A 16,352-nucleotide genomic window follows, 5' to 3' on the forward strand; every position below is an offset into this window, starting at 1 on the left:
TTCCTTCGCACATTTATTGAGAACGGTAAATATGTACTTTTAACAGTTCCTCAGGTTATTTAACTGAAAGTCCGTATTGGGTGCAAATGAATGAATGTTGGGTCAAAAACACAAGTCTTTGCTTCCTCCACTTTTTTATTACCCGTGGATTATCAGCTACATGAATAACCCAAAGCACAAATTAAGTAAAATTACGTTATTTTTTCAACTTCATTTATGATTGATGATACAAAATCATTTCAGGCAATAAAATAAATGTTGACTTTCTTCTCTATTTTGGTAGCATCCCAAGCGTCCTTGGGAAACATCCTGCAGTTCTGGATAGGGTGGAATGTGCTGCCCCGACACTTGGATGTTAACGTGGTGGAGAGCAACTTTCCCAGTTCTTCTACCTGCTTCCACCTGCTTAAACTTCCAGGACATTACAAAGAGTACTCTAACTTTGAAAGAGACATTCTTGCTGCTATTTGTAGCACTGACACTGGGTTTGGAATGGTCTAAGGACACATCAATATATCACTGTATACCTTAGTGTACATTTGTTGTCTTGCTTGGCCAGCAACAAAATTTGGATTGCAGCATAAAAGCATTTGAAAGAGTGATAGCAACTAGTGCCTAGTTCTGCCAGTGTGTGTGACACTGGTGCAGTAAAAAGGTCTGCATGCTTGTGATGTGGTGAAGCATATTTGTTATTTGTTTCATGTCTATACCATTGTCTTTTAGGTTTAATCTCACTGTTAATAATTGTTTTAAAGCTCAGGAGACAGTTACAGAGACAAATTGAGTTGTTGCTGTTCTTTATTTGTGGTATTGTTCTGAAACAGGATACATGTTGCAGTTTCTTGAGCCTTCTGATTCAGAGACTGTTAGTCTCCAATCACATGTGAAATGAATACTTAAAAACAAGTTATTTTGATAACTACAGGACAGTTTGTCGTACAAGGCTCTGTTATATAACCATAATGGTTTTCAATGTTTAAAGGAATAGTTCACTCTAAAACGAAATTCAGTCATTATCGACTCATCCACATGCTGATTACAAATCCGGTGTAGTTTTTTATTCCTCAAAGTCCAGTTGGAGCACGGCGCTGGTATTGCTTTAAACTTAATGGTTAAAAAAAATTGCTTATTGCAAAAAGTGTTTGTTTGCAGTCATATTGTACAATGTAAGTTTTGACATCTGGTATAAAATAAAAATGCTGTCATTACCATTCTTTTTACTTAAAAAAAAAAAAAAATCATTTTAGACACTTGAAACAAAGATGTTTTTGGCAAATAAGAATGCGATTCAACACAAATATCAGAACTGCTAAACCACAATACCGGCTTCTTTATCAGAACTTGAGCAATATGGATTTACTGGAGCATTTCTGACAATAAGCTCACACTTTGTACATACGCATCCATCACATTGGACAGAGGGACATCAGGGTCTGGTAGACTTGCAACTTCCTGGTCAGTCAGTGAGCGCTGCAGCTGAACTTCAGGGACCACAACACCAGGCTGACGGTGACCACTCGGTCCAGTCCAGTCAACTCCAAACTCCATGTCAACCTGCAATTGCAAGAGCTGAGGTTAAGGGTCAATCAAAATCAAAGTCTTAAAGATTTTTATGGTAAATATGTCTACAGGACTGTAAGCCATATTCATTCATTTTACAGAACCTAGTTTAAAATATCACTTGTTTATCATCTGGGATTCTGTATATGCCCCAAAAACAGCTATGGCATCAGAAAGAGCTTGACTACGATTTCCAAGAGCCAATACATTAATTTTGAGAGCTAATATGTATTATTTTCTCTCTAAATCACTGCTCCTTGTTTGACCACAACATTGTAGCAATACCTTATTGTGTTGAAAGTGCCAATGATAGGCAATATAAATCCATCACATTTAGTTCCTGAACAACAAGCCACGATTAGTTACATTTTGCTACTGATACATGCACTTTATAATGGACATAAAGTGGAGATAATGTTGACAATATCCCATGTAGGAAGTTAAAAGTTAAAGTAAAACAGAATTACTGAATAAATTCAAACCTGTATGGGGCCCTGCTGCGCCTCATGCTCATGGCGAGTCCACAGTTGCGGCGGTGAGTGGTTGCCCTCAGTGCGTAGTAGAAAAACTGAAGGTGCTTCTGTATGTGGGGCACGAAGCACCAGTGCAGAGCATAGAGATGCATTTCATTGTCAGGATTGAGAAGGCCTTCTCTCTCAAGGTTGGTAAAGATGGTGTAGAAGAGATCAAGAACTCCCACATAAACGTCTCTCCAGAGCCTTTCAATTCTGATGGGTATAAAGGAAAAACTGTTTATTCTACCTACAATGAACAAAGACACAACATACAGGAAAATACCTTTACCCAATACTTTTACCTACTGTTGGTGTATGACAACACTCCCATCAATGATAAGCACAGTAAATTAGAACTGAATTAAATAGGTAATAAGTGATGTATTCAATATTCAGTCTAAATAACAGTTAATGACAAAGTTTAATTTTAATCTCTTAAAAGGACAAGTTGATTTTTTTTTTAAGTTTGTCTTCAAACAATGCTCACATGTATGATGAAAGAGTTTCTGGTCGCTGTAGTTGTTCCTCTGTCCATCTATACTGGCTGTGGAAAATCTAATGCTAACCATTCTATTGTAAGTGATGGGTCGCCTTGTTCTGTGACTGCTGAAGCCTCATATTAGCTTCAGAATGAAGTTCAGCTGAACTACAGAATGAGGACTGTAGATTTGTCATCACTTACATTGGAATCACACTAGAATAGTAATCTTCTCCTGGTCAGTATAGATTACAGAGAGACAATAGGAGAACAACTCTTTCAATATTTACACTAACGTTAATGTTGAAAAGCTCATAATCTGCTGCCACAAAGCTTGATTGTATTAAGATAGACTTGAGGAGACAGGTTAAGTCAGTTTATATGGCCATCTTTTACAAAGTGTTATTTTGATAAATGTTTGAATGGAAGATTATGTTACCTTTGGTTATGGACGCTCCTGCCAGCAATGTGTGAATTCCTGTTCAGTCCTCTATTAATCACCATGTAGCGTGCAACATCAACATTTTCCCTGCCTTTATCTGACCTCACATGTGATGGCACACCATAGACACCGACAGCTTCCAGAAAGCTTTATTGGACCGTTGCTGCACGATTGTTGGTGGCGGCACTCAAGTATACAATCAAACGACTAAAGTCGTCAATACCACCATGCACAACAATATGCCATCTGAAATAGATACGTATGAGAACAGACTAAGATCAATACCACTACGTGTATCATGCATCTCTTTATGTGCAAGTTTAGGCCAGATTTACACAGAGCATACTGTATAAGCCTATTTGAACAGAACTTCTCTATCTGAAATCTTTAACACACAAGCATAAATAAAAATCCTGATATACTTCTAGGTCAACATTTCTTTGTATTTATTTCCAGCTCACAAAATTTACACCCACACATGGCAAAGTGAATTTATACAAGGTTCTGGTGAGTATTTAGATTAAAAATAGCCTTTGAGGCCAGCTGCATGTTGTAGAGCTTTTAGTCTTTGGTCACTGACATTTTCTGTTTTTAGCACTGTACTCCATCATATTAGATTTCAAAGAAGACAATGGCTGAGGTTAAACTGTTGAGTGCAACTTTAATTTGGGAATATTGACATCAATACTGGGTGCACAGTGTGGGAGTCGTAGCCATTTTCGCCCCTGTCAATTTCTACATTGTACAATCTACAATGGAGTACTGTGAAAAGTTAAAAGAACCAACCAGCGTAACTCTTAATTTTGGTGCTGGCAGAAGTCAGTAAAACTGATTTGCATGCACAAGAACATTGATGAATTAAATAATTTGATCCATCCACCATTGATAAATCCTAGTCTGGCTTTCAGTGACACTGATAGGTTAATTAAAATAGATAGATGGGCTTTTGTAACTGCTCTGGATATACACTAAACTGGGTAGTAAGTATCTTACATTAGTACAATCTACAATAAAGTGGATGCTTGAGATGTTTTTTTTTGAGATGGAATGTTTTTTTGATACCTTATCAGTTTGTGATTTCCATCGATGTGCCATAAACTGTTCGGTGCTCTAACAGAATACTTCCTATGCCTTCTTGGGTTCAGCTGAAGGGTGCGCATCAAAACTCCACCAGGATCCACTCGCCGCATGGATTCCTGGACACGCTGTCCTATAATAGGCAAAACAATGCACAGATATGGTGTACTGAAAAAAAAAAAAGCATTCCCCAATCTGGCAGTGAATTCACAAATCCAGACTAGCACTAAATAAAGCAGTTTCCTCACATTGTGAGTAAATCAGCAAGTAGGCCAAATCCCAACATAAAATAACCCCCGAACAAATGAATGGGTAATAAATACAATTCCTTACTTTGTATGCGTATGCCTTGTGCATTCAGGTGCCCAACCATCATTTTGTATCCAGACATGGGATGCTGCTGCAGAATTTGGGTCACAGTTTCATCCAGACTGTTGTCCTCTATTGGAGTTAATAGATTGTGGACTCTGATCATCAAAAATGAAATGAAATGAAAGAAAAAAGTCACAAGAGGCAAAAAAGTAATGTCACCTATCTCACAGTACAAACAAAACAATGATCACAAGGAGTCTGTTGCTCTGTCGTTAGCTGCAGTGAAAGGTTTAGATTATTTTAAATCGATGTCACCTAAAACAAACCTCATTCCTGTTTAGTCTAAACTCAGCTGCTGTGTCCTGTAGAAATAACCTAAATACCTATCAGTTTATTAATTTTATTTATAATTTAAGTTAAAATCTTTCATATTGTATGAGTTTATAAATGCAACACTATCATGTATCAAACTAATGCAATTGTGCTGAAATGTCACATCTGACTCTGTTCACTTTTCCTCCAGAAATAGGGTTACAGATTATCCGACAAACTGAAGATGTTAATTAATGGCACCCATGTACAGTATCAACAAATGCAGCAGCACAAATCCACTACCTGTAAGGAGTACATATGATAAACTAAGTGTAGCGACTAATTGTCCAATTTAAAAGGCCGCTAAGAGACTCAGTGGGGTCTTGTCTGCGACACGCTCGAATAAATCCATTCTTGACTCAAAGTGACTTTTTTAAAGGGTTTATTGACACAAAAAATGATATAAGTATATGGAAACAAAACGATACGTTATGGAAATAAAACAAAACGGTCAACAGAAAATATCGAGCCCCACTCACCCTCTTTGTCTAACCAGAACCGCCGTGCAACTGAAACAGGTAAAATGCCGTGAATCTACACCCAGGTGTTAATTGCCGGAAATAATAGTAACCAAAGAGCATGTGCAGGATAAACAATTAATAATACAGGCCAAACCCATTTTGGCTCCTACACTAAGTTTGTCAGTAATATAAGCATGTTAGTCACCAGTCCATCTGTCATTGAAAACCAAAGCATATAGGCCTATATCATCAAGTATTGTTAGACCTACTCCCAGTGCATATTAATGTAAGTTAATATCAGTAATGTTAGTTAATTTTTAGTTAACTTAAACTCAGATTACAGAGCAGTGCAAGGAGACATTATTGTAGGGATAAATGTTCTATAATACTGTAACGGACTGGGTTGATAAAGTGATGTGTAGGTCACTGTGTGATACTGTGTGTTAAACCAAGGTTTGTTGAGGCAGTTACTGAGTTTTCCTTAATGTCAGTGAACGTGTTCCACGTTTAGAAACTGTGAAGCCTGTCAGTCATTTTCAGCTACCTATGACAGGGAGTGTGTGAGATAGCTTGTCTGTGATTGGCTGAGAGTGAGAGAGGTCAGGGTTGTTTGAGAGGTCTGCGGGTGAATGCAGGAAGGAGCGATGTTAGCGTGTGTGTGCACTTTTGAGGCAGCGAGTTTTATTGTTTTGGCGTTGGCTACAGCCCACAGTAGCCTGTGTTCAAGTGATAAATAAAGGAAAAGAAAACCCATCTGAACGTGTCGTAGCTTCTCATTTAGGGACGCTACAATATCATGAACAATTTATACTAAAAGCTTAGACTAACACACATTTTATGCTCAACTGGCACCTAATGTTAGACTATATAAGATAAACACAGTATATTTCCCAGTGGTATTTGGAGATAAGGTGAGCAACTTTACCATCAATAAACACTAGCTAGTTAAATATCTCTGTGAATTTGCACACATATATTGCCACCTTTAAAAGAAGCTAAACGGGAAACCAGACAAAAAGACAATCCGGAGTACCTTATTCCGTACTGTGCCATCCTCCGACGAATTGTTCTCTCGCACACTCCGAACACCTGTGCTATTTCCTTAGCGGTGTGCCCCCAGAGAAGGTGTGCTTCGATTAAAGTGGGGGGTATATTGTACGACGGACGTCCAAGAGTCCCTTCTTCTGTCTCTGACAGGATGTAAAGTTGGCGGGCGACTTCTTCCAGACCGTCTAACACTGCTAGCTCAGTTTGCACATCCATACCGGCGTTGAGCTGAGCCAAGTCATCCATCAATCTATCTAGACGAAACTGAACATAGTCGTTGGTTGCATGGTTCGCTAATGATCGCAATTCATTCGCAATTGCTCGTACAAAAACTGCCATAACTAAATCAGAACTGCAGCTAAGGGTTAGTTGAGCGGGCGGGCTGGTAGGCAACAACATCAGCGCCGCTAGTAAGGCAGAAGTAGTCGACCCGCATCGAGCACACTCCTGTAACCAATCATGCTGCTGACTGAGGTTAGGACCTCCTACCTCATTAACATATGGACACAGAAATACAGAAATAAATAAATGTAGGTGTACAGAAATGTAGAAATAAATATAAAGCATTTATTTATTTATTCTATTATTTATTTATTTATTTATTGATACATTTATTTCAGCATTTATTTATTTATTCATTTATTTCAGCATTTATTTATTTGTTCATGTATTTATTTATTCCTGCATTTATTTATTTATGTATTTATTTATTTATTTCAACATTTATGTATACATTTCTTCATGCATTTATTTATTTATTTATTTATACTTAAGTCATGTTTAGTCCTCCATAGCTGATGTGATAAAGCTAAAAGTCGGTTGGGGCCAGCTTTTTTACCGCAGACAACTCTTAAAACGGTAGACACGGCGCAGCATTATGGCTGATGTAGGCCTATAGCTCACCTGATAGAGTAGCTCCCTCAGCAAGTAAATTCATCCTCAGCATAGGTAGTACCTTACTGTAAGTTAATGTCTTTTCTTTTCTCATCATCATGATGATTACTGCTATATATATATATATATATATATATATATATATATATAGTTTTTATGCCTTTTTTATTCTTGAGCATCTGCCCCTCCAAAGGTCTCTGCACGGGCCTGACATGGACCATACAGGGACCGTTTTCAAGGATTTTTCTTTGTCAGGAATAGTTGAATTTGGATAAATATCATGGCAATTATGGTGAAAACTCACTTCTGTCAACTTTGAGCATTTCAGAGCGAGAGACGTGTGTTTTTGAACTGTGAAGTAGACTATGTTGTATTTCAATGAAAAAAGGTTTTTCAAACAAGTTTCCTAGCCTGGACATGCTAAATTTGGATCTATTTTAAGGCAAGGATGGTTTCACCTGTCCTTTAATTCATTTATGGTGGAAACTTACTCATGTCAATTTAGAGCGTTTCAGAGTGAGAGAAGCGTCTTTTTGCACTGTGCAGTATTTCTTTTGTGTATATCTACTGTGATGTGTATTTCTACTGTGTATTTCTATTGTATGCTTTGAATTTACTATCTTTTTCTACTGTGTGCTGGGTTTTCTACTGTGTATTTCCACTGTGTTGTGTGTATTTCTACTGTTTTATGTGTATTTCTACTTTGTGCTCTGTATTTCTGTGTATTTCTACTTTGTGCTCTGTATTGCTACTGTGTATTTCTACTGTGTATTTCGACTGTGTGCTGTGTATTTCTACGGTATATTTCCACTGTGTGATGTTTATTTCCACTGTGTATTTCTACTGTGTTTTTCTGCTGTGTGCTATGCACAGCTATTGTGTATTTCTACTGTGTAATGTGTATTTCTACAATGTATTTCTACTGTGATGTGTATTTCCATTTTGATGTGTATTTCTACTGTGTATTTCGATTGTGTGCTATGTATTTCTAGTGTATTTGCACTGTGTGCTGTTTATTTCTACTGTGTATTTCTATTGTGATGTGTATTTCTACTGTGTATTTCGACTGTTTGCTATGTATTTCTTGTGTATCTGTATTGTGTGCCGTGTATTTCTAATGTGTGTTTCTATTGTGATGTGTATTTCTACTGTGATGTGTATTTCTACTGTATATTTCTACTGTGTATTTCTACTGTGATGTGTATTTATACTGTGTATTTCGACTGTGTGCTATGTGTTTCTAGTGTATTTGTACTGTGTGCTGTGTATTTCTACTGTGTATTTCTATTGTGATATGTATTTCTACTGTATATTTCCACTGTGTGATGTTTATTCCTACTGTGTATTTCTACTGTTTTTTTCTGCTGTGTGCTATGCACAGCTATTGTGTATTTCTACAATGTATTTCTACTGTGATGTGTATTTCCATTGTGATGTGTATTTCTACTGTGTATTTCAACTGTGTGCTATGTATTTCTAGTGTATTTGCACTGTGTGCTATTTATTTCTACTGTGTATTTCTATTGTGATGTGTATTTCTACTGCGTATTTCTATTGTTGGCTCTGTATTTCTATTGTGATGTGTATTTCTACTGTGTAGTTCTATTGTTGGCTCTGTATTTCTATTGTGATGTGTATTTCTACTGTGTAGTTCTATTGTTGGCTCTGTATTTCTACTGTGTATTTCTCTTGTCTGCTCTGTATTTCTACTGTGCATTTCGACTGTGTGCTATGTATTTCTAGTGTATTTGTACTGTGTGCAGTGTATTTCTACTGTGTATTTCTATTGTGATGTGTTTTTCTACAGTGTATTTCGACTGTTTGCTATGTATTTATTGTGTACCTGTACTGTTTGCCGTGTATTTCTAATGTGTGTTTCTATTGTGATGTGTATTTCTATTGTGATGTCTATTTCTACTGTGATGTGTATTTCTACTGTATATTTATACTGTGTATTTCTACTGTGATGTGTATTTCTACTGTGTGCTATGTATTTCTAGTGTATTTGTACTGTGTGCTGTGTATTTTGACTGTGTATTTCTATTGTGATGTGTATTTCTACTGTATATTTCCACTGTGTGCTATGCACAGCTAGTGTGTATTTCTACTGTGTAATGTGTATTTCTACAATGTATTTCTACTGTGATGTGTATTTCCATTGTGCTGTTTATTTCTACTGTGTATTTCTATTGTGATGTGTATTTCTACTGTGTATTTCTATTGTTGGCTCTGTATTTCTATTGTGATGTGTATTTCTACTGTGTATTTCTATTGTGATGTGTATTACTACTGTGTATTTCTATTGTGATGTTTTTTTACAGTGTATTTCGACTCTTTGCTATGTATTTATTGTGTATCTGTACTGTTTGCCGTGTATTTCTAATGTGTGCTATGTATTTCTAGTGTATTTGTACTGTGTGCTGTGTATTTTGACTGTGTATTTCTATTGTGATGTGTATTTCTACTGTATATTTCCACTGTGTGCTATGCACAGCTAGTGTGTATTTCTACTGTGTAATGTGTATTTCTACAATGTATTTCTACTGTGATGTGTATTTCCATTGTGCTGTTTATTTCTACTGTGTATTTCTAATGTGATGTGTATTTCTACTGTGTATTTCTATTGTTGGCTCTGTATTTCTATTGTGATGTGTATTTCTACTGTGTATTTCTATTGTGATGTGTATTACTACTGTGTATTTCTATTGTGATGTGTTTTTTTACAGTGTATTTCGACTCTTTGCTATGTATTTATTGTGTATCTGTACTGTTTGCCGTGTATTTCTAATGTGTGTTTCTATTGTGATGTGTATTTCTATTGTGATGTGTATTTCTACTGTGATGTGTATTTCTACTGTATATTTCTACTGTGTATTTCTATTGTGATGTGTGCTTCTACTGTGATGTGTATTTCTACTGTGTATTTCGACTGTGTGCTATGTATTTCTACTGTGTATTTCTATTGTGATGTGTATTTCTACTGTATATTTCCACTGTGTATTTCTACAATGGATTTCTACTGTGATGTGTATTTCTACTGTGTATTTCGACTGTGTGCTATGTATTTCTAGTGTATTTGTACTGTGTGCTGTGTATTTCTACTGTGTATTTCTATTGTCTGCTCTGTATTTATACTGTGATGTGTATTTCCACTGTGTATATCTGTTGTCTGCTCTGTATTTCTAAAGTGTATTTTGACTCTGTGCTGTGTATTTCTACTGTGCATTTATATTGTTGGCTCTGTATTTCTACTGTGTATTTCGACTGTGTGCTATGTATTTCTAGTGTATTTGTACTGTGTGCTGTGTATTTCTACTGTGTATTTCTACTGTGATGTGTATTTCTACTGTGTATGTCTATTGTGCACAGTAGAAATAAAGAGCAGACAATAGAAATACACAGTAGAAATACACATCTCAGTAGAAATACACATCACAATAGGAATACACAGTAGAAATACAAATCACAGTAGAAATACACATCACAATAGAAATACACAGTACAAATACACTTCACAATAGAAATAAACATCACAATAGAAATACACAGTAGAAATACACAACACACAGTACAAATACACTAGAAATACATAGAACAGTCAAAATACACTAGACATACATAGAACAGTCAAAATACACTAGACATACATAGCACACAGTCGAAATACAGATTAGAAATACACATCACAATCGAAATACACAGTAGAAATACACAGTAGAAATACACAGCACACAGTATGAATACACTAGAAATGCATAGCACACAGTTGAAATACACAGTAGAAATACAGAGAAAGAAAGAAATACACAGTAGAAATACAGAGCCAACAATAGAAATACACAGTAGAAATACACATGACAATAGAAATACACAGTAGAAATACAGAGCCAACAATAGGAATACACAGTAGAAATACAGAGCCAACAATATAAATACACAGTAGAAATACACATCACAATAGAAATACACAGTAGAAATACACAGAGTCAAAATACACTTTAGAAATGCAGAGCAGACAATAGAAATACACAGTGGAAATACACTTCACAGTATAAATACAGAGCAGACAATAGAAATAAACAGTAGAAATACACAACACACAGCGCAAATACACTAGAAATACATAGCACAAATTCGAAATACACAGTAGAAATACACATCACAATGGAAATACACATCACAGTAGAAATACACAGTAGAAATACACAGCACACAGTGCAAATACACTAGAAATACATAGCACACAGTGGAAATACACAGATGAAATACAGAGCACACAGTAGAAATACACTAGAAATACACATCACAGTAGAAATACACAGTAGATATAGATCACAGTAGAAATACACAGCACAAAGTCAAAATACACTTTAGAAATACAGAGCAGACAATAGAAATACACAGTAGAAATACACATCACAATAGAAATACACATCACAGTAGATATACACAGTAGAAATACACAGCACACAGTATGAATACACTAGAAATGCATAGCACACAGTCGAAATACACAGTAGAAATACAGAGAAGGAAAGAGAAATACACAGTAGAAATACAGAGCCAACAATAGAAATACACAGTAGAAATACACATGACAATAGAAACACACAGTAGAAATACAGAGCCAACAATAGGAATACACAGTAGAAATACAGAGCCAACAATATAAATACACAGTAGAAATACACATCACAATAGAAATACACAGTAGAAATACACAGAGTCAAAATACACTTTAGAAATGCAGAGCAGACAATAGAAATACACAGTGGAAATACACTTCACAGTATAAATACAGAGCAGACAATAGAAATAAACAGTAGAAATACACAACACACAGCGCAAATACACTAGAAATACATAGCACAAATTCGAAATACACAGTAGAAATACACATCACAATGGAAATACACATCACAGTAGAAATAACCAGCACACAGTGCAAATACACTAGAAATACATAGCACACAGTGGAAATACACAGATGAAATACAGAGCACACAGTAGAAATACACTAGAAATACACATCACAGTAGAAATACACAGTAGATATAGATCACAGTAGAAATACACAGTAGAAATACACAGCACAAAGTCAAAATACACTTTAGAAATACAGAGCAGACAATAGAAATACACAGTAGAAATACAAATCACAGTAGAAATCAGAATCAGAATACTTTATTAATCCCTGGGGGGAAATTGTTGTAGTTCCAGATGCTCCATGCAAAGCAGAGATAAAATACAGCATGAATGGAACAAGAGATAGATATAAATGCAATAGTAAAGTAGACAACAAATAAAATAAAATAAAATAGAAAAATATAGTAGACAATCTCAATCTCAAGTGTACAATGACCACTCCAAGTATGTACATATATACAGTGCAATAAAAAATATGGCATATGTGAAATATACATAGATACACATATATATACATATATAAATATATATATATATATATACATATACATATACATAGCCATTTGAGTCGGATCAGAGGGAGGAGTTGTAAAGTTTAATGGCCACAGGTAGGAATGACTTCCTGTGGCGCTCAGTGGTGCACTTTGGAGCAATTAGTCTCTCGCTGAAGATGCTCCCACAACGTCACTGGCCTTCCTGATCAGCTTGTTGAGTCTGTTGGCGTCTGCTATTCTCAGCCTGCTGCCCCAGCACACAACAGCAAACAGAATAGCACTGGCCACCACAGACTCATAGAACATCCTCAGCATAGTCCGGCAGATGTTAAAGGAGCGAGCCTCCTCAGAAAATATAGGCGGCTCTGTCCCTTCTTGAAAAGGGCATCAGTGTTCTTAGTCCAGTCCAGTTTATTGTCTATGAACACCCCCAGATATTTGTAGTGTTCAACAATGTCCACAATAATGTGGCATAAGCCCCAGGATGGAAACTGGGGTCACTGGTTTCCTGGTTCTCCTCAGATCCACCACCAGCTCTTTAGTCTTTCTTGTGTTGAGCTGCGGGTGGTTCAGCTCACACCATGTGACAAAGTTGTCCACCACAGTCCTGTATTCAGCCTTGCTGGTACATCCAACAACAGCAGAGTCATCAGAAAACTTCTGAAGATGGCACGACTCTGTCTGGTAGCTGAAGTCCGTGGTGTAAAGGGTGAAGAGGAAAGGAGAGAGGACAGTCCCTTGTGGGGCCCCGGTGTTGGTGACCACAGCATCTGACACACAGTGCCGCAAGCGCACGCACTGTGGTCGGCCAGTGAGGTAATCCACAATCCAGGACACAGGGGGGATCCACCAGCATCGCCGTCAGCTTGTCACCCAGTAGAGCAGGCCTGATGGTATTGAAAGCACTGGAGAAGTCAAAGAACGTGACCCTCACAGTGCTCCCCGGCTTGTCCAGGTGGGCGTAGACACGGTTCAGCAGGAAGATAATGGCATCCTCGACTCCAATCCGGGGCTGGTAGGCGAACTGGAGGGGATCCAGGTGCGGCCTGACCATAGGCCTGAGCTGCTCCAGGACGAGTCTCTCAAGGGTCTTCATGATATGTGACGTCAGTACCACCGGTCGGTAGTCCGAGAAACCACTGGGCTGCGGCGTCTTTGGCACTGGAACGAGGCAGGACGTCTTCCATATCACAGGGACCTTCTAGAGGCTAAGGCTCATGTTGAAGACACGATAAAGCACTCCACAGAGCTGTTCGGCGCAGGCTCTGAGAACCCGTGGGCTGACACGGTCAGGGCCTGCAGCCTTACCGGTGGGGAGTTTGCTCAGCTGTCTCCTGACATGAAGCGGTGTAAACAGTGCAGGTCGAGGAGGGGGAGAGTTGGAGTCCATAATGAGAGGAGGCCAGGTAGCATGGGAGCCAGAGGAGGTGTGAGGAGTGGGGGATGGGTGTGAGGTGCTCAAGAAGTTGGGGGGGGTCTGAAGCCACGACAATAGCATGTGAGAATTCACCGGGTAGCCTACATAGTAGGGACGGAGACCCACAGCTAACAGTTCAATATCCGGGCTGCAGATGGGGTCTTTGATAGTGATGTGACCAGGATTGCACCACCTGTTGTTCACATAAACAGCAAGCCCCCATCCTTTGCGCTTACCGCTCATAGTGCAGTCCCTGTCAGCCCAGACAGTGTGGAAACCCTCCATGGAAACATTGTGGTCATGAACATCCGTGTATAGCCATGACTCCGAGAAAATCATCAGACTACATTCCCGGTATTCCTGATGATTCCGGGTTAGCGCTGAAAGTTCATCCATCTTATTCCCCCATTGTTCAACAGAACAAGTAAGATAAAGAAAAAAGGAGAAAGTTGAACACAAAGTTAAAGTTAGCAGGAGCGACTGGAACAGGCTGCATACACTGCGGCACATGCGCACAAAGACACATCACAATAGAAATACACAAATACACATCACAATAGAAATACACAATAGAAATACACATCACAATAGAAATACACAGTAGAAATACAAATCACAGTAGAAATACACATCACAATAGAAATACACGATCAAAATACACAGCACACAGTACAAATACACTAGAAATACACATCACAGTAGAAATACACAGTAGAGATATAGATCACAGTAGAAATATATGAGAGGCCGTTTAGGAAATTATTCATATTTGCTCTCACACACACCACTATACTCATACACACGCGCACACACCACTATACTCTCTTACACACACCAGTATACTCATACGCACACACTAGTATACTCTCTTACACACACTAGTATACTCAAGCACACACACCACTATACTGTGTATGAGTATACTAGTGTGTGCATGAGTATAGTAGTGTGTGTGTATGAGTATACTAGTGTGTGCATATGAGTATAGTAGTGTGTGTAAGAGTATAATAGTGTGTGCGTATGACTATAATAGTGTGCGTATGAGTATAATAGTGTGTGTGTATGACTATAATAGTGTGTGTAAGAAAGTATAGTAGTGTGTGTGTGTGTATGAGTATAGTGGTGTGATGAGGATTCAGGTGAAAGCAAATGACCGACAGAGAGGGTCTCAACCATGGTCTCAACCATGGTCTCAAGCAAGCAGTTGACCTCCTAAATAACATATTAAATGACAGACAACTGCTAACAACAATGTCGGAGACACAGAGAGTTTCATCAGCAACATCCCAACCACCAGCCGTCGACGAGGAATTAAAGCGTCTTTTTCGGCCAGGATCTAGTAGCAGCAGTGGAGCCTTTCGGGCTGGTTCAAGTAGGCCTAGTGGCAGTGGAGCCGCTAACGGACCCCGCTACCAAACACAAAGGTGTTTTGGTGGATGGGCATCAAAGTCCAGGAGGAGGTAAGTTGAATGAATAACATTTATTTATCCTAAGTTTCATAGGCTATCGGTATCTGTTTTTATTTAGGCTGACTGTTGAAAGACGTGACAGGCTATGTATAAAAAATGAATGCTGTTGTAGTACTCTGTCTGAGTGGTGAAACGGAGTCCAACGTTGCTAGCGGCTACATTTGATTGGTGAAACGCAGTCATGTGAACGAGCATCTGTAGGAAGTACCTTCGTCAAAACAGAAACAAACAGATCGCGCATTGTTGTTTGATAAATGACTTATAACCTTGTTGCAAGGAGAGTGGAGGCTCCTTCCACACTGTGGCTGAAAACCAAACCTGCAATCAGAGCCTCTGACCCGGTGTCACAGCTCTCCTCTCGGTGGCACAGAGTCCGCGACACAAACGCGCCCCCGTAAACCTGTAATCTCTTGGTTATGACAAAAGACAAATACACACATCGTAACATGTTAATCAATCGATCCACTGATTGATATTCAAAGGCTTCGTTAAAAGCAAATGCACACGACCGAGAGGAGGCTCAGCAAAACAGCAGAGAAGAGACTGGACTTGCAGGTGCACTAACGTTAAATGGTGCAATTTATAAATCGATAAAAGTTGTATTTTGATGAACATTATGTTTCAAATTAATTATTTCACTCCTATGCTGTGTAATGAGCGGGTAATGTAGAGTTAGTCTGTTGTTATGGAGAAATAAACCCTTTCAGGATGTATGAAGTCCTGTCATTTCCATCCTGCGGTCTGCATGCTGTTAGCACAAAACAGAAAAATGATGGGTTAAAAATAACCCAATATGGGTTGTTTTATAACCCAACCGCTGGGTCAATATTGCACCAGCCCAGCAGTAGTTAATTTGACCCTGCAAGATGGGTTGGTCCATTTTAACCC

General features: G+C 38.2%; 1 protein-coding gene across 1 annotated transcript; it reads right to left on the minus strand.

The window, feature by feature from the left end:
* Nucleotides 1–780: 780 nt before the first annotated feature.
* LOC311254464 (uncharacterized protein) lies at nt 781–6,524 on the minus strand. The gene is made up of 5 exons (XM_084348240.1): nt 6,251–6,524; nt 4,406–4,539; nt 4,058–4,205; nt 2,043–2,288; nt 781–1,554 (listed from the first exon to the last, which is right to left on the minus strand). The coding sequence occupies exons 1-5, from the start codon at nt 6,508–6,510 to the stop codon at nt 1,461–1,463; spliced, it is 882 nt and encodes a 293-aa protein (XP_084204366.1). The 5' UTR covers nt 6,511–6,524; the 3' UTR covers nt 781–1,460.
* Nucleotides 6,525–16,352: the final 9,828 nt, after the last annotated feature.

Source organism: Pagrus pagrus (assembly GCF_965226575.1).
Source record: "Pagrus pagrus genome assembly, chromosome: 1".
In the NCBI taxonomy this organism is placed as follows: Eukaryota; Metazoa; Chordata; class Actinopteri; order Spariformes; family Sparidae; genus Pagrus; species Pagrus pagrus.